Below are 24,961 nucleotides of genomic sequence, written 5' to 3'. Positions count from 1 at the left end.
TACGGTCCCATCAGAGGATGCTCTCGCACACGCAGATCCCTTTGTTCTTTGGGTTCAGAAGGTCCCGCACACGCTCACAGTAGATCTCCATGTAACTGACCTGAAAAAACAACAACATTTTATCATGCTATAATGATTCTATGGTAAAAATGCAATTTATGATGCAGGTGCTGCTCTTACCTCAACCGAGTATGACATGCTGTTGTCATTATTGTCACTGATCTTGGTAAACAGGTCCTCACACAGCTGTCACAGATAGATTCAGCATTACGAATGTGTTAGTTTAAACCCTGCAGCATCTAAGCTTCAGTATTTGCTACAATATCAAAGACAGCGATAATGTCAATTTCAGATGGTATAATAGTGTACTACCAGTGGGATGATGCCCTCTTGGTCTTTCTCTTGCTTGCCCATCATGGTATATGACTTTCCGGCCCCAGTTTGTCCATAGGCAAAGATGCAGACGTTATATCCCTCGAAAGCATGCAGAAGCATTTCCTCCCCTATGTCTTTATAAACCTGCTTTTGGCATGCATAATTCACATCTTCTGGCTGTTGAAGACAGAAATGCACAAAGTAAAAAAAGTTAATAACCATAAATGTCTCAGTAACATTTATAATTAAAAATAGCAGCAGGGAGTTGTGTAAGAGGCAGATTTGGCAGTTAATATGAAGAAACTCACCGTTGTGTGTGACCAATAGGAATAGTCAAAGTTGAAGCTCTTGCTCTCCTTTGGCAGTTTCGGGTTCATAATTGCTAGAAAACAAAGAGAATAAATATAATGGAGAAAACAACAAACTAAGTAAAACTCTTTCCAGACTCCTCATTTAATTTCAATCACACTCAGATCTGAAGTCTGGCAAAAGATGACACTAAAAAACTCATGATGAGGTCAAAGGAACTTCACTATTTATGTATTCATAGCCGTTCAAAACTTGGGGTTTAGGAAGATTACAAAAATGACAGTGAGGGTATTTATAATAGTACAACCAATTTCTTTTAAAAAGTAAATTATGTTCTTTTGAACTTAAAAGAAAAACATAGAATGTTGATGATAATAATAATGAATGTTTCTTGGGCATCAAATCAGCAAATGAAAATGATTTTTAAAGGATCATTTCATATTGAATTACTCTGCTGAAAATTCAGCTTTGCCACCACAGGAATAAATTAGATTTTTAAAATATACTAAAACAGAAAGCAGTTTAGTTAGATTAAAATAACATCTCACAATATTATAGTACTACTGTATTTTTCATCATAAGATAAGAAAAAAAACAGTCATACTCTAGCAGGCTATTACTCTAAATAAACAAATTAATTATACTTAATTATAAATTGTAATTGTAATTTAATTTATTTATATAAATTAAATGAAGACCTAGTTTATTTATCCACAAAAGCCATGTTCAAAAAGACAAAAATATCATCTCAATATAGTCATCATAACAGCATTTTCTGCACTGTCACTATACGTGTATGTTGGCATGTTTCAGGACAGATGAGTCTAAGGAAGCATGAATCATGCCATCCCTGGGGTTCTGGGAATGAGATCATGAACCTCCTGCATCCTTTCACCAGCACAAAGCCGTGCAGTGTGTGTGACCTCACACTCTGCATCAGCTGACTCTGTTTTCCCATGCACTCACGCTGCAGGCAGAACAACAGGGCAGTTTTTGGAGCTGCTCTAGAAATGGGGCCTTGAAATACCACAGAGTTCTTGGCATGAAGTGGACCTTGTTTCTGAACATGTCCAAGTCTTTTGCTAAAGGCATGTGAAATGAACATTACCAGTGATAAATATTTTTACCATCCATGTTTTCCCATGATTTTTATTAAAATATATGTATTATAAAAATTTGTTGTGACAATGAAATTATTTTGCTATTTTTCTTGCATAATAGAGAGAAACATTTAACAGATGAACCACATTGCATCTCTAAGTCTCTCATATTTTTGTCTTGATGGATAAATGCAACAATATTTCACAGCATTTTTATAGTTTGCCTTCTGAAAAAAAAAAATTTGAACTAATGTTCAGTAAATTTGAAGTCAACAAACAGTCAGGTGGTGACAGGCTGCAGACCTCACCAATTTAAAAGAAAACCTTTACAGAAAACTAAAGTATGACCCTTTTGATTTTTCAAAACTGCAAGCCTACAGATGCACTAATATTTCCTCTCATGGTGGTGCTGATGAGAGAACATGAATAAATATTTCATTAGTCATAAATTATTCATACAGCACAGTGACAAACAACTTTTACTCAGATGAGTTTAAATCAACATTGACAGCGAGTGAAAATATGTGTTTTGAAAGAACACTCACTGGTAGTGTTGCCTGTCATTTGGATGATACACTTGCTCTCTTTTCCGATCTCTCGTGAATTGAAGGGACGGACCCTGACGGCTACTTTGACCGAGGCACCTGCCATGGTGTCTGCGTGCTGGAACTCTGCTACTGCACAGGATCTGATGGGACGAAGCCCAGCCAGGAATCAGAGGCCACCTGCCACCTGTAGAAAGAAACGCAGACATGCCACTGTATGTGCTGGAATAGCAAAAGAATAGATGTTATTTTACTTCACTATAGAATTAAGAGTACAGTAAAGATACAATTAGGCAATTAGAATAACAAAAAAACACCATGTTTTGTCAAAAGTCAACTTTTTGCAAAACAAGACTAGAAATGGGTTAAGGCCTACTCTTTAGATTTAGTACCTTAGCAATTCACTTGAAGAGATAATTAAAGAAAATCCCCATAAATCTGTTCAGTATTGTATTGGCTAAATTACACCATGATATTCTCATTTAGGTAATGGAGTTCTCTGAGATCCAAAACATGACTCATCAGGACTTTTATTCAGTCGGACTTTTCAGGACTTTTCATTCAGTAGATTACTGTACATCAGATATGGCTATGTGAACTTGAAAAACTATGTGTAGCGAAACAGACTTACAAACAGGTTTAGGATTCATATGCAGATTTAATAAAAGAACAAACAAATAGCTTGTTCAAATGAAAATCCGAGAGCAAGGTCGGCCAGCCGGCAAAATTCAGGCCTATTCAAGGCACGCAGACACTGTAAAGCTACTCGTATTGTAGATATTTTCACATATATCAAATTAAGAGCTCTGATAATCGATTCAAAACCAGACACTATATCAGAAAACTGTTGGAAAAACTGCAACAATTAAAAAATTACAATTAGATTTATTAATCATTTTACATCTAATTTATTAAATTAGATTTTCTTGTTTTCAATATACTTACTAAATCCATATCACAGATTACAATAAAGCAAGATAATTGTATAAATAAATTAATAAGTACATTTAAATTCTCATGCCCCCTGGGATTATTTGTAAAAAATAATGTTTCATTATATTATATGGGTTATAACCATACATTGTTTGTGATTATTTATAAACATGGGAATTGAACTGTATGGAATTATCATAACATCATAAAAATAAACTCTGGGACATTTCATTTCCACAACTCTGAACAAAAGATTACGATGTCCAACATAACCCATGTAATAACTGTCCAACTGTGGATATAGTAATCCAATTAAAAGACTGAATTTTTTTTATATATATATATATATATATATATATATATATAAAATGGAAGTGGGTTGAGTTTTATGTCATTTCTTTGATACTGCAAATTACCAAATCATGATGAGAAAAATTTTCCTAGTTTATTCCTTTCTAAAAAGCATATCAACAAATTAACTTAAGGTGCCATGAGGAATAACAATGATTTACTGTAGAAATAATTTGGAAAAAAGATAACATATATAGGCTATTTATTGCAACATTTAATATTGAAAATTATCCTATTAATTTATACTTTGATTATTTTCCCCCTTCATTTTACTGGCAACATAATGTGATACCCACCCATGGTGAAATATTAATAACTAAAAATAGAATGTGGCTATTAATAACAAGCTGTGGGCGAATTTGGACAGCATTTGCCCATACACTATCCAAAAAGAAAAAAGAAAAACTGGGCTTTAAGTCCCCTCCTTCGAGCAGAAAATCATGGTTATGTTTGTACACAATATGGAGCAAATGTTATTAATCACATATCCCTTATAGTCTGCTGAAAATGGCTGCTGACCGTCATCCATACAGTCATGAAGCAGCTGTGATGGACGCACATTTGCGTCAGCTTCAGCCCAGCCGCCAAAACAAACCCAATGAAGCCGTTTAAAAGGTCATTAAGCTAACCAGTTATACAAAACAAGGTTATCACATCATATATAAACATGTAGCCTACACTATCTGTTTATATTTAGAGCTGCGTCTGCGTAGATGCTGAGATGCAACACCACATACACTGCGAGTGACGCGACATAAACGCGCTCCCAGTATAATCAACAAAATTACCTACACGATTATAATCGACATCATCATCTAATTAACACTATATAACTATATGACACTATATAAGCGTTTCAGCGTAGGCTACCGCGTCGTTGTAGACTTGAGGTGGTAACGTGTGACGTGTCTGTTATGGCAATAGCTATTTTGTCCGAGTCTTTAGTACAGAGCAGAATACAGTCAAACATACAGAATTTCATTTCTAATTTCTTATATTAGCTAAATAAATAAATCGTGTCCTGGTCCGCAAATATTGGTGCGAACTGTATACACCCTCAACGCATCTAATAAAAAAATGCTCCATATATTCGTCTTTTCCCTCAGTAGCATATTTGTCGGTTTAATCTTTCTGGGTTTACAAATAAAAACATAAACCGTTATGAAAAAGGCCCAGATCTCATGACATAGCCTCACCCTGCACACATAAACAGCATCCTTCAGCACCATGGCTAGTCTCAGACAATGCGTGTAAATGACTGATTACTGAATAAACAATAAACATCTCCTTCAAGATCTTTTCCATTTTTTGTTTTACCCTTTTCTATTCCAACAGCCTCAATGTGGCTTTCGGAACAGGACCACAAGGGAACAGAGTGCACCACCCTCCTTATTGTCATAAGAATACAATGGCGTAAAAACCCATAAATCACACAAACAATAATCAAGATCTCACATACTGATTCCTGACGATAATATCCTGTCGGGATCGCGGACAGCGGTGGGCTATTCCATCAAGTCTGCGTTCATCCACCGTCTTCTTCTTCCTCACCCAGTTGTTATGTGTTTTCCTATAGGCTCTCAGCCTCTCCCCAGCTCAGCAACATCAATGCAGGTGGAGCCCCCCCTGGCAAGACCATCAGACTGAGGGAGTCTGGTTTTGCAGGGCCTGGTACGCAGTGGTGCGTCAGGAAGCTGAGGGGGGGTTAATAGATGTGGGAATGCGCTGAGAGACAGTGCTTCTTCAGCCTAACGCAAAATGGCTCTGGATGCTGCACGGGGAGAGAGAGAGAGTGAGAGAGAGAGAGAGCGAGAGAGAGAGAGAGAGAGAACCACAGACAGAAAGGAAGAGTGTGATAAAAGCATCACAGGACAGTCAAAAGACCACGGTTCACGGATTTGTGTCCATGTCCTCTCATTTATAAGCCACAGTGTTAAAAGCACAAAGAGCTCATTTTAAATGGTATAAGCTGAGCCGGTGGGGTTTGTTTGTGTCTCAGTCAGTATGCACGTCACGGACCCTCGCAGTGGACTCATTGAAGACTGAGGATGCCAGCCAGGCTGATGCAAGGAGACAAACAAGTTGGGTTCACTTATAAAAAATAAATAAATAAGACATGCAAATGTACACTACAGTTAAAAATAAATTCCTTTATTCAGAAAAGATACATAAAAAATCATTACAAGTAACGGTAAAGACATTCAGATTTAAAATAAGTGCTGTTCTTTTGAGCTTTCGATCTGACACTGAAGACTGGGATAGATTACATTTTAATTAAAATATAAAATAGATATTGAAATTTTTTTGTAATATTTCACAATTTGTTTACTACTGTATTTTTGTTCAAATTTGCAGCCTAAGTGACTTCTTCCAAAATCAAAACTCTTTTTACCAACCCCAAGCCTACATGAAAAATATTTATGTACATCCATGTCAGTTTCATTGATATCCAAAGCAGGAGAGGTGCGGGGCCTAAACTATTGTAAAACAATATCATTTTTAAAATACACATTTTAAATAGTATTTTTAATATAAGTTATTTTTATTCTTAAACAATTCATAATTTGACAATCACCATATAAATCAAATAAATGCAATTTAATGAGCCATGGGTGGGCCTTGTTGTCGCTAACTTTATGACAAGTTCTCCCCGCTGTAGAAAAAAAAAAAAATTGTCTGATAAATTAACTAGCTTGTCACGAGAAAAGCCGCAAATAACGTAGCTAAGTGAAAGCATTTACTGTGGCAATAATAATATTATTTATTATAAACACTGATGGTTTGTTATAATTTATTGGCTTACATTAAACACACTTTACATTTGTTGGTTTTGTGCACAGAACGGTTTTGTTTATATACAGTCTATGATGATGCTGCATTCAGTGCCTGAAGTGGAAATAAAGAAGTGCCGTAAATCGACAGAACACCGGTAGCTACTGTTTTTTAGAGTAGCGCTGGTCCGACAGTGGAAACACAGCATTGACCGCCCGGTTCGATGAAATGTTATAACTTCAATGGACTAAAATGGTTTTAGCTGAACAGCCCCATCTACCGGACAGATGACATTCTGCTCACTACATTACAGAAGGACGTCAATTTCAATGGTCCATGACAAACACAAATTCTGAAATGGTTTTTGAATTGTAGTTTAATGGGGTCAAGGTTATCTATATCTGCCTGAACGACTCCATTGGTCAATATGTGTTAAATCAGGGTACATGTCCTGTCTTTCACAAAAGCATGGCAAGAGTTGAGTTACTTCTGTCTCTTACTCTTCCCTGTGAACTGGGTGTTTGGGCCCCACCACAGTGCAAAGGGCACACAAGGGTAAACATTGAATTTCCACTTATTTACTGTGCAGACTAATTATTTACTGCACGATAAGTGATGGGGACTAGTGCTCTGGTCAAAGTCCCTGCTCTGACATCAGCATCTGCTTCTGTGACACACGACCGTGTGTGCTTTTAGAGAATCACTATGTTCTGATCAGGTACTTTTTGTACAGAGTAAGCATTTTGGTACTGAATGGGAACAGCACAATCTATTCTTGTTCAAGACTTTGTTCTTGCATAGTTGTATAAATATGATAAAGAGACAGTTTAACAAAAATAAAAACATTTCTGAAAATGTATACTCCCTCCCAAAATATGAGTTTGGCTCTTCATGGGAACGAATTGGGATACATTTAGCATTACATCACTTGTCGTCAGAACAGCTGATAAAACATTTGATAAAAAATGACATCTCCAGTCCATCAATTAACATCTTGTGAAGTGCACATCTGTGTTTGTAAGAAACATATCCATCATTAATATGTTTTAACCATTGCTTCCAGCTAAAATAGGAGTCATCAATCCATAACATTTCTTTTTAGTGAAAAGCTGCTTTTGTCTGAATTAGGAGAGAAATATGCACAGATCAAACACTGTTTAAGCCAAGACAGTCCAGAACAGTATTAAACAAATATTTTGGTGGATTTTGATATGAGAAGACAACATTGGAGGATTTTTATTTATTTCTTTACTGGAGAAAGTGTTATTGTTGATAGAGGACAGAAAGGACTGTTTAAAGTTAAAAAGCCTTTAAAAGATTGTTTCTACAAGCATGCAGCTTTTTGTTTCACATGGCATTAACTGATGGACTGGAGTCATGTAGATTACTTGAGGATAACTGCAGTGTTTTTATCAGTTGTTTGGACTCTCATTCTGACGGCACCCATTCACTGCAGAGGACCGATTGGTGAGCAAGTGATATAATGCTAAATTTTGCCATATCTGTTCAGTACGGATCAAAAACACATACAAACTCATCTATATCTTGGATGGTCTGATGTGTAAAATTGCAGCATATTTTCAATTTTGGGTGCGATTTTCCTTCAAACAAATCACCAAAAATACCTACCAAATACAGGCTTACTTAGAAATTAATGATTCAAATGGAATTAGTGTGAACAACGTCCTGTTTGCCATTATATCTCTTAGATATTACCTGAAATGAGGCCTAGTTATTAACCAGTAAAGATTTCCAAGTAGCATGTCACAAGCCACAAACCATTTGGGAGCCCCTCTACCTAAACATTTGTTTAAAAAAATAGTTTTTAATATAGCTGTTATAAAAATTCAAACTGAAATATCAGCCAATCAACAGTATTGAGAGAGCTACACTCCTCCTCTGAGCTGGTAAACAAGTGAAGAATGAATGAATCAATAGAGCAGTTCACAAGAATGTAAACAAAACTCACTTTTTGTCTGTTTATTTGTATTGTTTATTTGTTGTTGTTGTTTCAAATGCAGTCCCTCTGTGCTTGTAGATTTTTCTTTTTACCTGATGAGGGCCAGACATTAGGGTTTTTCAGCAAACCTAAACAGTATCAAACTCATTTACATTATCTCCGAAAAATTAAATATGGATATTAATAAAATGCACTACTGAATTCAGATCCATTGACTAATCGACTGCAACATATTGTATTTTCTCAGCACAAGGCAGTTTAACTCTGTGAAAAAGTTCAGATAAACACGTGTGTTCTGTGTATTTATGCGAGGTGTGGTTTAAATATTGATTTAAAGACGGAAGGATGAAAAACAAAAACATAAAGCCTTAACATAATAATACACGACACCCTCTCTATCTTTAGGCTACCACCCTTTTCTATTTTGTTATCCGGTTGATAGTTTCCTCATATCCACCTCTGGACCGTTAGGTTATACCTTGTTTGGAAAATGAAGGGGCGGGGGCATTTTGTGCCAAAAGCCTGACGCATGTTGCTCTGTGTTCTAGGGGTCGAAGACCCGTTTGTTTAAAATGCTGGACAAGACGCATAGTATTGTATTTCTAATCAAAAACAGCTGGAGAAAACATGATGCCGAGGAGTGTCCTATCCAGGTGCGCGCGCTTGACGCAGCAGGTGCCTTTGGAAAGCGCGCGGTCCACCAAACACGGCGTCCACCGCGGGATGTCCTCTGTGACCATCCCGCCACCAGCGTGCATGCTCCGGCCGCTCGAGGCTCCGTATCGGTACCTGTTTGGACCAGGACCATCCAATGTGCCGCCTCGCATTTTAGCGGCAGGAGGGAGACCTATAATAGGTCACATGCACTCGGAAATGTTCGGGGTAAATCTTAACGCTACATTTTTACGCACAAACACATTTTACAAGTTTAATATAGGTCAAAGGCAAACAAGTGTTTGTAGGAAAATCTAGCTTAAAACACACGTAACATGCTTTAAAAATTAAATACGCAGCGTTAATAACAATAATTTTATACAATATATTTAAAGATCTCATGTGAAACCAAGTAAATGTTTATCTTATTTTTTTTCTTCAAAAACGTCTTCTAATTACTTCTAATCTACTTATGTAGGCTATTCTATTTATATAGAATGTATTATATTTATATACAAAACTGCCTTTCTCTGATATGAGCTATATATAATACTTTACATTTTTAAATACTATAAGATCTTAAAACCAATTGCTTCTGCTCACTGCTTATTTTTTTAAGAATAATAAAAATAAGCATGCCAAACTAAACATCACTAAACAATATTTCTATAACAGTAGCAGAATCTTTTTGGAATAGCTTATTAATAGGTCTAGACCAAAAAGTGTTGTATTTTGATGGCTTGATTGTAGTATCAGAGCTGCCTTTGGAAACTTGGATGTTTGGAGGATTCTAACAGTCCCTGCACATATTTTGTTATAGATAATGAATGATATCAAGAAGGGAATTCAGTACGCTTTTCAGACCAGTAACAACATGACACTGGCCATGAGTGGCTCTGGACACACAGCGATGGAGTGTGCAGTCTTTAACATTGTGGAGCCTGGAGAAAGTGTTCTTGTTGCCATCAATGGAATCTGGGGAGAACGGGTCGCAGAAATTGCTGAGCGGATGGGTATGAAACTATTAATCAAAATAACACTAGCTCACTGTTTTTTAGAAGTTCATCCTTATTTGTTGGGAGTTTGAGAGCATGGTTATTCTTTAACATCTTTCTATTTTCCCAGGTGCGAAGGTTCACACCTTGTTTAAAACACCTGGAGGACATTTTACAAATGCAGAAATTGAACAGGTGATACTGTCTTTCATTTATTAGTGACGTGTATACAAATTGCAATTCCTGATACCACTGTATGTTATATGTCTAGTAAAGCAAACCCCTGCTCTATAAGCAGCATTTGTCATTCTACAGGTTCTGGCTAAACATAAGCCAGTTCTTTTCTTTCTCACACATGGAGAGTCATCAGCTGGTCTGGTGCATCCAGTGGATGGCGTTGGTGATATTTGCCACAAGTAAGAATATTCTACAATCATTTAGCTTACTGTATGATCTACTGTACTTTTTGTAAAATCATTCAGATGCTTTTTTTAAAGCATGCAAGATTTTCTGATAGATGTACACACTTTAGAGATACACTTCTGACAGTTGATTATTAGTAAAAAATAAAAATAATTAAGACATATCCAAGATAAATGTTCACAGAATATATATAATAAGGCAAAATGTTTAATTTCACACAATTGAGAAAATTACTAAAATTTGGGTGGGGGGTGGGTATTTTAAAGTTAAATGTCTGTATTGTCTACTGTTCTCCCACATTCTCTTTTCAAGTTATCCTTCACTTTATATTCCTCTGTTGCATGGTTTTGTCTGTATAGACACAATTGTTTGCTCTTAGTGGATTCAGTGGCCTCTTTGGGAGCTGCACCGCTTTTAATGGACCAACAAAGTGAGTGGATCAAGATATTAAGTTTTTTAAATATGTAATTATATAAATATGAAGTTAAATGAACATGTAAACATGACGTTATTTACCAAGTGCCTATTCTAAATCTTTGTGTAAAAGCATGTGGATTGAATTCAACTGTTCAAACCTTTTACCTTTATAGATATTGATATTCTGTATACTGGTTCCCAAAAAGCTTTGAATGCTCCACCTGGCACAGCACCAATTTCATTCAGTGAAAGAGCATGGTGAGGAGAAATATTTGTATGAGTATGTGCTTGCCCACATCGAACCATTCAAACAATTGATGGAATCCACTAACATTTTCCATTTCTTCTCAAATGTGACATAGCCACAAGATGTTTAACAGGAAAACAAAGCCAGTGTCCTACCTCCTTGATATGACCCACTTATCCAATTACTGGGGAAATGATGGCAAGCCAGTAAGAATGTAAGTATTGTAAATACAAACTGTTGCTCTTGCGAGACGTAGTAGAGTATGGATGCAAACCTCAATTCCTGGAGGGTACTTCCAACCCTGTACCATGTACTGTATTTTCCAAATAAACCTAAAGGACTTGATTACCTGGATCAGATGTATTTAAGTGACATGACATACCATATGTCAAGTATGGTGACCCATACTCAGAATTTGTGCTCTGCATTTAACCCATCCAAAGTGCACACACACAGCAGTGAATACACACTGTACACACCCGGGGAGCAGTTGGGGGTTCGGTGCCTTGCTCAAGGGCACCTAAGTTGTGGTATTGCCAGCCCGAGACTCAAACCCACAACCTTAGGGTTAGGAGTCATACTCTCTAACCACTAGGCCACAAGTTCCCCCAAATTAGGTTAGAATTAATTAGGGTAGAAGCTAAACTCTGCAGGGCTGTGGCCCTCCAGGAACTGAGTTTTGCACCTCTGTAGTAGAGGACTTGAGCTGTCTGAAGTTAATTAAATTGTGTTTCAGATACCATCACACAGGACCTGTGTCTGGGTTCTTTGCTTTGAGGGAAAGTCTAGCCATCCTTGCTGAAATGGTAAGGGCTTTTTTATTTATTTTTATATAAGTAAACATTTAACACCTTGCTTGTCATAATTCACTCTTCAATGGTTTGTTAACCTTTTGGTCCCAAAGCCTGCAACTATAGACGTACTGCTTGTTTTCTCAACTATGTATTTTTGTTTGAACTATAACAGGCCGGGTGTTCAGATTAACAAATCTGTGATCTTACATACACTCCCATTTAAGTTTTGGGTCGGTAGGATTTTCTTACCCTTTTCTTCTTATGCTCGTCACCAAGGCTACATTTATTTGATTAAAAATACAGGAAAACAGTGATATTGTGAAATATTGCAATTTAAAATAACTTTTCTATTTCGACCATTTTAAAATGTGATTTATTCCTGTGATGGCAAAGCTTAGTTTTCAGCAGCCATTACTCCAGTCTTCATTGTCAAATGATCCTTTCAGAAAATAATTGAAAATGCTGATCTGCCGATACCTTTTTGTAATTTGTGAAATCAAAAACTTTTGTCTTTACTGTCAATCTTGATCAATTTAAAGCATCCTTGCTGAATAAAAGTATTAGTTTAAAAAAATACAAATAAATCCGACTGACCACAAAACTTAGAAAGGTTGTGTATATCCATTAAAAAATGTATACATAGAATGTTTGCTATTAAGCAATTACTATATTTGAATATTTTTTTAAATGACTGATATCTAATAATTCTAACATGTCTGCTCAAGGGTCTTGAAAACTCATGGAGTCATCATACAGAAGTTGCAGAGTATCTCTGGAAAGGTTTGGAAGACCTGGGCTTGAAGCTGTTCATCAAAGATAAGGTAACTGTTGTTTACGTCACTTTTATTAATTCTGAAAACAATAATATACCCTAAAAGAGAAAGCAGTTAAAATATTTATGTATCTATTCCTAAAGGATCTGAGATTACCCTCTGTCACCACCATTGCAATCCCGGAAGGGTATGACTGGAAGGAATTGCTGGCTTACATCATGAAGCATCATCAAATCGAGTTTACAGGAGGACTAGGGCCCTCTGTTGGCATGGTGAGTAAAAGCTAGTCAACAAGGTATGACAGCAGCATTTAATTACATGGTTGAATAATTATCCACTCAATTTATTTCTAGGTATTGCGGATTGGGCTCATGGGATACAACTGCAACAAGGCCAATGCTGCGATGGCTCTAGCAGCTCTGGAAGACGCTTTAAAGCAGTGTCGAAAATCCAAAGCCTAAAGACTTGACTGCTGACCTATATTTTTTTGCAGTTTCATATGGTGATGCTTGTAGAGTTATTATATTATGTTTCATAACGGTTGGTATAATGAGGAAGAATTTGAGCTGATTAGAAATCGTACATTGTGTCTCCTATTGAACAAAACCAGATGTTATCAATGTGTTTCTCAATGTCCCTTTTAAAGTTTCGACAAGCATCACTCCAGCACTTAAATTACCTTTATAAAAATAAATATAATTTCATCATTTGGGCTTACAATGTGAATTCAGTTACACAGTAGTACACAGGATGTTCAAACCATTGTTATTTATTCTCTTTTGGGGAATTATTTTGACTATGAGAAACATGAAGCCAAAACAAAGTTTAGCAGCATTTAACAAATTTGAATTGGTACTAAAATAAAAATAGTGCTTTGGCATTTCCAAACAAAGCAAAACTCAAAGCATCTGAAACTCAAAAGAACATTTCAGACATTTACATTAACAAGAACCAAATTCAATAAGCTTGGAAAATGAAACATATTACAAAATCATCTTTGAATATGTAAAACTCATACAATGCCAGAATCATTTCAGCTTTTCTAAACATAAACCAGCTAGGTATTGCAACTGTTTCATCATTCTCCCCCAAAGTCCCTTTTCACTTTGGCTGCTGGGAATATAGTAACTAATTGCACCAAAAAGTGCCACACCAAGGTCATTTTGACCTTCCCCTCCGCTTCCTCATAAAGGACAATGAACTGCTCACCTTCATACTCCAAGTCCAGCACTCTTTGTCTACTGTAGAAGGGATGCTGAGCTTCATCCAGCACCATCAGTCATCATACAGCAACCCTGGAGATGTGGAGCTTGTAAACATTGATGTTTTTATCATTTCTTGAAGCAAGTTTAGGAAATGCATGTAGTTGTGGACCTTTTTTTACATACACTTTGCAGTATCTCCAAAATGTTCATTTTTTGACCAAAATAAAAGGGATCATACCAAATCATGTTATTTTTTTAGTACTGACCTGAATAAGATGCTTCATATAAAAGACATTCACATATAGCCCACAAGTGAAAATAATAAATAATATAAATTTTTTTTACAACTGTATCTCACTAAAATACACAATAAACAGTGCACAGTTGTCTAATACAATACATATATACAGGTCCTTCTCAAAAAATTAGTTCATTATTTTCCATAATGTAATGATAAAAATTAAACTTTCATATATTTTAGATTCATTGCACACCAACTGAAATATTTCAGGTCTTTTATTGTTTTAATACTGATGATTTTGGCATAGAGCTCATGAAAACCCAAAATTCCTATCTCAAAAAATTAGCATATCATGAAAAGGTTCTCTAAACGAGCTATTAACCTGATCATCTGAATCAACTAATTAACTCTAAACACCTGCAAAAGATTTCTAAGGCTTTTAAAAACTCCCAGCCTGGTTCATTACTCAAAACCACAATGATGGGTAAGACTGCCGACCTGACTGCTGTCCAGAAGGCCATCATTGACACCCTCAAGCGAGAGGGTAAGACACAGAAAGAAATTTCTGAATGAATAGGCTGTTCCCAGAATGCTGTATCAAGACACCTCAGTGGGAAGTTTGTGGGAAGGAAAAAAGTGTGGCAAAAAACGCTGCAAAAGAAGAAGAGGTGACCGGACCCTGAGGAAGATTGTGGAGACGGACCGATTCCAGACCTTGGGGGACCTGCGGAAGCAGTGGACTGAGTCTGGAGTAGAAACATCCAGAGCCACCGTGCACAGGCGTGTGCAGGAAATGGGCTACAGAGAAGCAGCACCGGACTGTTGCTCAGTGCTCCAAAGTACTTTTTTCGGATGAAAGCAAATTTTGCATGTCATTCGGAAATCAAGGTGCCAGAGTCTGGAGGAAGACTGGGGAGAAGGAAATGCCAAAATGCCTGAAGTCCAGTGTCAAGTACCCACAGTCAGTGATGGTCTGGGGTGCCATGTCAGCTGCTGGTGTTGGTCCACTGTGTTTTATCAAGGGCAGGGTCAGTGCAGCTAGCTATCAGGAGATTTTGGAGCACTTCATACTGAAAAGCTTTATGGAAATGAAGATTTCGTTTTTCAGCACGACCTGGCACCTGCTCACAGCGCCAAAACCACTGGTAAATGGTTCTGACCATAGTATTACTGTGTTCAATTGACCTGCCAACTCTCCTGACCTGAACCCCAGGGAGAATCTGTGGGATATTGTGAAGAGAAAGTTGAAAGACGCAAGACCCAACACAATGGATGAGCTTAAGGCCGCTATCGAAGCATCCTGGGCCTCCATAACACCTCAGCAGTGCCACAGGCTGATTGCCTCCATGCCACGCCGCATTGAAGCAGTCATTTCTGCAAAAGGATTCCCGACCAAGTATTGAGAGCATAACTGAACATAATTATTTGAAGGTTGACTTTTTTTGTATTAAAAACACTTTTCTTTTATTGGTTGGATGAAATATGCTAATTTTTTGAGATAGGAATTTTGGGTTTTCATGAGCTGTATGCCAAAATCATCAGTATTAAAACAATAAAAGACCTGAAATATTTCAGTTGGTGTGCAATGAATCTAAAATATATGAAAGTTGAATTTTTATCATTACATTATGGAAAATAATGAACTTTATCACAATATGCTTATTTTTTAGAAGGACCTGTAGTACATTTTGCTAGTCTGTTTCATTAGCAGCATATTTTCTGCCATTGTTGCATTCTCATATTGTAAATCCAGCTGTCAACTCAAAGTGCATTTAACTTCAGACATCTAGTATTTGGCCTTGTTTATGTTGCTTATTCACACAGCTACCAATCTATTTATAGACAGTATCCTAAGAATAGCAAGCCAGTGAGAAATGAAGTAAGAATCAGGAATGAATCATGGGTACCTCAACATCTCCCTGCAATCCCTCTGCTTCCCATGGAAGACTGATCTTCACCACAGGCATGTGCTCGGATATACAGGTCCTTCTCAAAAAATTAGCATACTGTGATAAAGTTCATTATTTTCCATAATGTAATGATAAAAATTAAACTTTCATATATTTTAGATTCATTGCACACCAACTGAAATATTTTAGGAATTGTAGGTGGGAGGCGTGTATAATTAGAGCGCCTAATCACTACATCTCCCAGAATTCCTAGTGTCAAATCAGGAAGTAGATACTCTTGGATGGCAAAGAGTTCAACCGCAACGTGAAATACATTACGTTTATATTGCTAGAATTCGTGGTTATTTGAAAAGATTCAAGCGGAATGTCATGCCCATTGAATCACTCTGGTAGGACAACATGATCCATTTACATTTATAGAAGCCTAATTTGTCGTATTTCTAAGGGTTAAGCCTATTATTACCGAACTGTCGTTTGTAGGTCAAACGTCAAATTTATTACTATTAAAAAACAAGCATTAAATAAACAGCAGGTGCATGAGAATGTGATTGTGAACGTATTTTATATCACGGACAAGCGTGCTTCGACCTCAGTTAATCTGTCGTCCGTGTTTCCGCAGCGGAGCTGAACCCCGCAGTGCTGCCGCTGGACTGGCTCCTGGGCACCTGGCAGTCCGATGAGCCGGGAGAGGGATCCTTCCCCTCCATCTCACCTTTTCGTTACACAGAGACTCTTCATTTTTCACATGTAGGACAGCCCGTGATCAATTTTATGTAAGTAACAAAACAACCCAGAGGCATTTTTCTTTTAATAAGTTTGTACAGTGTTCTGTCCCACACGCAGACAATCAGAAATTATTTATTTACTTATTTCAGGTTTAATGCTTCCCATGCTGAGAGCAAAAAGCCACTTCACAGGGAGTGTGGATTCATCAGGCTTCAGCCAGGTACCAACAAGGTGGCCTTCATCATCGCACAGAACTCGGGTATTTCATTTATTAAAAAACTTACATTCAGCAGTGGGTAGTAATCAGAATAATGTAATCAGATTCCAAAAATTAAGCACTTGTAATTGGATTAACTTTTTTTTTTTTAAATATGCTAATTTTAGTGATTAAATTATGTATTTACACAATGCTGCTACACTATTCACAGTTAATGAATTCTCTGTTAATGGTCACATGATATACACGTACACGCGTTAAAAAAGGATAGCAACATTTTAGGTTTTACAGACTCAAATTAAATTCACAATAAAATACTGTATTTAATTAATTTATCTAATGTTCTAATGTTAATAAACCAACATATAGAAGTACATGTACTAATACAGTATCTGTTTTGAACCATTGTAATGCACTAATAACCACCAAAAACTGGTAGTGATGAGAAAGTAACTTGATAGATCAGAGCTCATCACCAACAGCTCTTCCACAAGCTGAGAAGGGATGGATATATATATATATATATATATATATATATATATATATATATATATATACTGTATATAGAAGGTGCACAGTGTCATTCACACAAACACTAAACACCATCATGGTAACACACAATACTGAAATAATACAATAAACATTCATTTAACAACTTCAGATGAAAGATAAAACCCTATTGTACACAACTGATAAGAACAAAATAAGAAGAAACTGAAAAAACATACAATATGAAGTGTCATGCAGGGAATTCTGAGAGTGTCAATTTACAGTTTTTCACTGTAAATTCAACAACAACTTTTTTTTCACTTCCCAAAACTGTAATTTTAACAGTATTTTACTATGAAATGTAATAACAGTTATTCACCGTATATAGTATGGAAACTTACTGATAACCAATCAACAGGTTTTTACTGTAGATCACAATCATTTTTAACAGTGTACCTAAAATGTGTAATCTAATAGATTATATTACTAACTACAAATATTGTATTGTCATTTGTAATCATCAGAAAACTACAAAGATTAAATGAATCTACCTAGCACTGTCTAAAGTACCATGTATGTATTTTTTAATCATCTGTTTCTACGTCTTCCAGGTCTTGTGGAGATTGAGGAGGGGGAGCTCACTGGACAGCAGCTGACTCTGCACAGTACTTCCCTGGCTAGAACATCTTTTGCCAAGCAGCCTTACGTTCAACAGGTCTCATAACACAAACCGTTTTACTTGCACCTTGTCAAATTAATGGAACAATTAGCTCTTATGCAGTTCATAAAGAAAATATATTCAGCAGTGAAAACTATGAAAATATGGCTTAAATTGTATTGAATTGGCATAAATATTAGAATACGTGTTCCACTAATAATTGATATTTTTGATCAGATCTCCAGGCACATCCAGCTGAAGCCGGGGGGAAGGCTGGAACAGACGGTCTTTATGGCTCTGGAAGGACAGCCTCTGACGCAGCATTTGCACATCACTTACCGCAGGACTGATTAACTAGCTGTCATGTGGGAGGAAGATGTGTTTGTGTCTGACACAAAATATTGATGGTTTATATATAGCAACCTGCAGCTGATGCTAATATATCTGTTAGGAAGAATGTTATCTAAAATAATAGATGTGTTCTGAGCCATCTTCCCAACAAAACAAGCTCTGCAAATATTGTTACAGTATATAAAGGGGTCCTTTTGTATTATGTATGAAAAGTATGAAAATCTAGTTTCAGATTTAAATCGTTTCAAGTTTGTTCATGGCAAACTCTGTATACATTTTCTCTCCAGTTATAATTTAAGATTAATTTGGTATTTCATGGGGGATGTATTAATTCAGTAAAAGAAACAATGTTCTCTACCTTAAGATAAATTAACTGTCATTGCTTTCCAGTAATCAAGGAAAAGATTTTTTAAAATTAAACTAAATTTTAGTCTTAAACTAAAAATTGTTTAATAGAGATTGCATTTAAAATAATGGATATCGGGTTAATAAAGTCAAATCTACACTAGAGTTCAGATTTTGTTTTTTGAAACTTTATTTTTCAATCAAAGAGTGCTGAACAAAAATGTATTATTGTTTCCAAGAAGATATGCAGCACAATGTCTCTTCAGCAGCAAATCAGCATATTAGAATGATTTCTGAATGATTGAGTGACAATGCGGAAGATTAAGCCTTACCGTCACAGGAATAAGTTATGCAATTACAATTAAATTGTAAAAACATTTCAACATTACAGTTTTTACAATATTTTTGATCAAATGAATGCCTTTTCTGCTTAGCATAAGTGACTTTAAAAACATCAGTAAAAAAAAAAAAAAAAGATTTTACCAACTCAAAACTTTTCAAGGGTAGTGTATATTCACTACAGGTATTTATATTATTTTATGATTTCTGATTATTTTAACTATTTCCATAATATTTCCAGGTTTTCCTTGACCACTGGATCCCTTTCGGTTTAAAAAACTCTCTCAGTTCAAACATTAAAATCTTTATTTTAAGATGGTAACAACAGTATTTCACACACACCACAAAAACTGTACAAACTGAAAGTGCGAAGCGACACTCCAAACATTTTCAGCAATTTTGTATAAATAAATAACTGAAGATAGACAAACATTAAAATGTTTCTCTCATCACCACAGACATTCAGTATAAAATCTCAGTGTAATGAACCCACTCAGTGTGTCAGCACAAAAGGAGCTCCATTTTAAACCAAGGAAGACAAATATTATGTAGCTCCAGCCACGAATATAGCACATATTCCCTCACAGTGCCCTCCCCTCCTGTCAGGTCATAGTATGCGTTACACTCTATACATGGTATATTTTAAAGAAATCATAACGGGTAAAAGAAAATTAAGGCAGTTGAACCTGGGTGAAGTGCTATGACCTTTTTAAGGGGCTATTTGCTCTCACTCAATGGACCATTCAGATAGTTCTGGGATTCAGTGCTCAGTCAACTAGATGATTTCCTGCACAAGACTACTTCGTCAGGTAGATGTACATGGTCTTTAGGAATTGCCTCCATGTGAACACAGCGGTTGATAACCAGTGGGAACGAGCTCTAGGGTCCATGTCCACCACACATTTTAAAATGTCCCCCTGGAAAGACATATGAAAATAAACATTTGACATGCTATCACATACACTACCATTTAAAAAAAAAAATATATATATATATAAATATATATATATAAATATATATAAATATATATATATATATATATATATATATATATATATACATACACACACACAGTCAGGTCCATAAATATTGGGACATCGACACAGTTCTAATCTTTTTGGCTCTATACACCACCACAATGGATTTGAAATGAAACGAACAAGATGTGCTTTAACTGCAGACTTTCAGCTTTAATTTGAGGGTATTTACATCCAAACCAGGTGAACGGTGTAGGAATTACAACAGTTTGTTTATGTACATCCCACTTTTTAAGGGACCAAAAGTAATGGGACAGATTAACAATCATAAATCAAACTTTCATTTTTTGATACTTGGTTGCAAATCCTTTGCAGTCAATTACAGCCTGAAGTCTGGAGATCAATTAAGACATCAGCGTACGCTGGGTTTCATCCCCGGTGATGCTCTGCCAGGCCTCTACTGCAACTGTCTTCAGTTCCTGCTTGTTCTTGGGGCATTTTCCCTTCAGTTTTGTCGTCAGCAAGTGAAATGCATGCTCAATCGGATTTAGGTCAGGTGATTGACTTGGCCATTGCATAACATTCCACTTCTTTCCCTTAAAAATCTCTTTGGTTGCTTTCCAAACACCAAACTACCCGGAAGACCATGGAAAACAACTGTGGTGGATGATCGAAGAATTCTTTCCCTGGTGAAGAAAACCCCCTTCACAACAGTTGGCCAGATCAAGAACACTCTCCAAGAGGTAGGTGTATGTGTGTGTCAAAGTCAACAATCAAGAGAAGACTTCACCATGTGAATACAGAGGGTTCACCACAAGATGTAAACCACTGGTGAGTCTCTAAAACAGGAAGGCCAGATTAGAGTTTGCCAAACAACATCTAAATAAGCCTTCACAGATCTGGAACAACATCCTATGGACAGATGAGACAAAGATCAACTTGTACCAGAGTGATGGAAAGAGAAGAGTATGGAGAAGGAAAGGAACTGCTCATGATCACCTCATCAGTGAAGCATGGTGGTGGTAGTGTCATGGCGTGGGCATGTATGGCTGTCAATGGAACTGGTTATCTTGTATTTATTGATGATGTGGCTGCTGACAAAAGCATTAGGATGAATTCTGAAGTGTTTCGGGCAATATTATCTGCTCATATTCAGCCAAATGCTTCAGAAATCATTGGTCAGCGCTTCACAGTGCAGATGGACAATGACCCGAAGCATACTGCGAAAGCAACCAAAGAGATTTTTAAGGGAAAGAAGTGGAATGTTATGCAATGGCCAAGTCAATCACCTGACCTAAATCCGATTGAGCATGCATTTCACTTGCTGACGACAAAACTGAAGGGAAAATGCCCCAAGAACAAGCAGGAACTGAAGACAGTTGCAGTAGAGGCCTGGCAGAGCATCACCAGGGATGAAACCCAGCGTATGCTGATGTCTTAATTGATCTCCAGACTTCAGGCTGTAATTGACTGCAAAGGATTTGCAACCAAGTATTAAAAAATGAAAGTTTGATTTATGATTGTTAATCTGTCCCATTACTTTTGGTCCCTTAAAAAGTGGGATGTACATATACAAACTGTTGTAATTCCTACACCGTTCACCTGGTTTGGATGTAAATACCCTCAAATTAAAGCTGAAAGTCTGCAGTTAAAGCACATCTTGTTCGTTTCATTTCAAATCCATTGTGGTGGTGTATAGAGCCAAAAAGATTAGAATTGTGTCGATGTCCCAATATTTATGGACCTGACTGTATATATAGAAAAATAAGTCTCTCCTGCTCACCAGGGCTGCATTTATTTGATCAGAAAATACAGTAAAAAACAATTAAATTGTGAAATATAATTACAATTTAAAACAGACGTTTTGAAATGTATGTATTTTAAACTGTAATTTACTCCTGTGATGCAAACTGAATTTTCAGCATCATTACTCCAGTCTTCAGTGTCACATGATCCTTCAGAAATTGTTGTAATTTGCTGCTCAAGAAATATTTCTTATTATTGTCAACACTGAAAACAGTTCTGCTGCTTAATATTTTTGCAGAAACCTTGATACAAACCAAGAACAGCATTTATTTGAAACAGAAATTTAATAAAAATAATTTTAAAAAATCTACTTCAACCCCTTTTTTTAACAGTAATGTGCATATAAGACGCTCTTAAATGTATAGTATGAAATTATAGCAGCACAAAGAAAATAATTAAAGCACTAATATAGCATGGCTACAGGCAAGTAGGGATAACTGCAGGCTGGAGGAATGGGAGTGCCGAAAGGTCCTCGTGATTGGTTGAAAAAGCTGTCTGTCAGGGTGTGGGGGCAGGGTTAAGGCTTGGTTAGGGATATTTCTGTTGTACTGATTCACCTTTCAGAACGCCTCTTGCGGCACCTACTGCTTCAGGCTGCAGCTACCCCTGTCTCGCTTCAGTAACAATACTTTATTTCCTTTATATATGTCAGGACCAGTCTTGATTCATGAAGGCAGTACATACTGTAGAATGAACACTTACCCATCCTCCTCTCTTTTTGAGCCATGGGACCAGGTTCCTTCGCACAAACTCACCCAGACTGTCCACTATAGTGTGCACCATGACTGGATGGCCCTGACGCACACAGTCCACTGCCAGCCCGGCTGCTACAGCAAAGATGGCCACCACCTTGCCCCATGTGATCCCTGAAAGTAAAAAGCAATTCCATGAGCAGAACACACCATTTTACATCTCAAGTACTTTTGCAGTATACAAGCTTTTTAGACATGAAAGGAAAATGTAAATTCTGTGAGGTTGTAAGTCCTAGATTTTCCCATGTTTTATTCTAAATAAATGCAAATGTATCTCAAACAATTCAAACCTTTCCCCACATTAAAAAAAAAAATCATATTCTTTATGCTCTTTCAATCAATAGTGTCTTCAAAGGTCATTTGAATTTCTTACCTGCAATAGTTAAACTACAAAATAAGTGTGTGTACTGTTTATATATATATATATGTGTGTGTGTGTGTGTGTGTGTGTGTGTGTGTGTGTGTGTATAATTTATAAATAACAAAAGTTAGATCTAGATCCAAAGCGGTGATGATGATGTAACATGAAGCCTAACACCTTTAAATCTGCCATAACACTGCCATGCTTCAAGAGTCATGTACTGACAACTGTTTATGTTCCATTATCTTCAGCATTCATTTGGGATAACTCCTCATAGATCTATAACTTACTACCAAAGATAGATTGTTGTGAGAAGATCAGAAGACCATAGTTTAGGACTCCATTACAACCGCCACGTACATCAATAGAAGCAGAACCAAGATAAAAATGTGACCAAATATGTAGAAAGGAAAGAATGTGGGTATGTCCTTTTTAGGGTTTTTTCCATGCTCTGTAAAAAGACCACTGAAGAACTTGTCATTAACTGATGATCAGTGCCCCTCTCAAACACACCACTGAAATCCAATAATAGGTTAAAGTCAACAGCTCTTCCAATGTTACAGTAATTTAATAACTTTTTTTTTTTTTTTTTTTTTACCTCAAACCCTTGTCAGGCTAACATTGTTCATTTAAATTTGGAACAAACTCCACATTTCCCAATTCACTCCATTTATAGTAGTGATGTCCTCATGTGCAGAGCTTTTTTCCTTTTCTTTTTTCTTTCTTTTTGTTGTTGTCTCAAAATAGCCAATTAGGTACTGAATTAGAAGTAACAACAACAACAACACAAACAAGATACCTATAGAAAATAATAAAATACTCAAATGTTTTTTTGTTACATTTTTTTTTAAATACTTCAATGCAGGGACAGTGAGGTCATGCCCACAAACACTGCCTAAGAAACACCTTTTCTATTGTCTTCCAGGACACTTACCCATGATGAGGATCTCTGTTGCTACAGAGAGGAACGCATGTGACACCACCGGCTCCACAGCTACACTGATGTTCAGCTGCTTTGCAATATTACGGTACACATACGGACGCATACACTCCAGTTCATCACCTGCAAAACAGTTTAAATATACACTCAGAAGACAGTGAGAGGCATGTGCTCCCCCAACCTTCCTTCAGAAGACTTCAGAACACTGCTCAACCAAAATGGGTTTCATTGAATCAACATCTGGTCCCCTCAAATAGCCTTCATAATATGTGGTTATAGTATTGATGCACATTTAACTATAAACCACAGTATAACATTATGAACGACAATTCAAAAGACAGATACATGAATGTTATATTTTTTTACATGCAGAAAAAAAGAAAGAACATCTGAATGTTGACTTATGTTATGAAATAGTCCTGATTTATCTGGAGGACAAATACTGAAATAGCGTCCCATCTGTTAAGAGCATCAATTCACACTCACTCCTGGGTTTTCTTACCCAGTTTTAGCAGCACCACAGATACATCTACAAGAGCCCCGTGTGACTCGGGTAGATCAGACTCGACTTTTGACCACCTCATTAGTCCTTCCCTTATTATTCTGGAGTGAATGAAGTCTCTACAAAGTTCCTTGGACTGGGAGACGAGCTGTTTCTCCGTGGGAGTCCGATCAAACACCTCCATCATCATCTCCGCGGCGAACACGGAGGAGCGCTCAAACACATTCATGTCCCGCATGTTTGTCTGACACGAGCAAAAACTCTGTAACTTCACTGGTTGAGGCTGCCTGCATAAAACAGCCCACAAACTCCACTAACATTACGAAGCTCGTTTGCTACGAGGAAAGCCCAGATAAATTAAATGTGAAACAGGTTCGCCGAAACCTAAATAGCCAATCATAGAGACGGAACAGCCTCCACACTAGATTTACGCTGCCCGATTTTAGGATTCGTCATCTTCAATGTATTTTCCACAGTTTTCTGTTTCTCATTAG

General features: G+C 36.7%; 3 protein-coding genes and 1 pseudogene across 3 annotated transcripts; 2 read left to right on the top strand and 2 right to left on the bottom strand.

Moving 5' to 3' along the window:
• Positions 1-5,387, bottom strand: part of LOC113040421 (kinesin-like protein KIF1A) — a 6,354-nt pseudogene extending 967 nt beyond the window's left edge.
• Positions 5,388-8,892: 3,505 nt separating this feature from the next.
• Positions 8,893-14,094, top strand: LOC113116123 (serine--pyruvate aminotransferase-like). Its single transcript, XM_026284040.1, has 11 exons — positions 8,893-9,227; positions 9,820-10,012; positions 10,125-10,189; positions 10,310-10,410; positions 10,777-10,847; positions 11,008-11,092; positions 11,197-11,295; positions 11,818-11,887; positions 12,601-12,696; positions 12,792-12,920; positions 13,002-14,094. Exons 1-11 carry the CDS (start codon positions 8,973-8,975, stop codon positions 13,107-13,109), a joined length of 1,272 nt encoding a protein of 423 aa, XP_026139825.1. The 5' UTR covers positions 8,893-8,972; the 3' UTR covers positions 13,110-14,094.
• A 2,157-nt stretch (positions 14,095-16,251) lies between these two features.
• LOC113116256 (THAP domain-containing protein 4) lies at positions 16,252-18,858 on the top strand. The gene is made up of 5 exons (XM_026284314.1): positions 16,252-16,393; positions 16,624-16,777; positions 16,880-16,989; positions 18,048-18,151; positions 18,332-18,858. Exons 1-5 carry the CDS (start codon positions 16,369-16,371, stop codon positions 18,446-18,448), a joined length of 510 nt encoding a protein of 169 aa, XP_026140099.1. The 5' UTR covers positions 16,252-16,368; the 3' UTR covers positions 18,449-18,858.
• A 223-nt stretch (positions 18,859-19,081) lies between these two features.
• LOC113116233 (bcl-2-related ovarian killer protein homolog B-like) lies at positions 19,082-24,929 on the bottom strand. Its single transcript, XM_026284264.1, has 4 exons — positions 24,468-24,929; positions 23,960-24,088; positions 22,615-22,778; positions 19,082-20,046 (listed from the first exon to the last, which is right to left on the bottom strand). The coding sequence occupies exons 1-4, from the start codon at positions 24,703-24,705 to the stop codon at positions 19,927-19,929; spliced, it is 651 nt and encodes a 216-aa protein (XP_026140049.1). The 5' UTR covers positions 24,706-24,929; the 3' UTR covers positions 19,082-19,926.
• Between the last annotated feature and the right edge of the window lie 32 nt (positions 24,930-24,961).

This window comes from Carassius auratus, chromosome 2, assembly GCF_003368295.1.
Source record: "Carassius auratus strain Wakin chromosome 2, ASM336829v1, whole genome shotgun sequence".
Lineage (NCBI taxonomy): Eukaryota > Metazoa > Chordata > Actinopteri > Cypriniformes > Cyprinidae > Carassius > Carassius auratus.
Note: the sequence above shows the minus strand (reverse complement) of the source record. Positions and strands in the feature narration are given on the sequence as shown.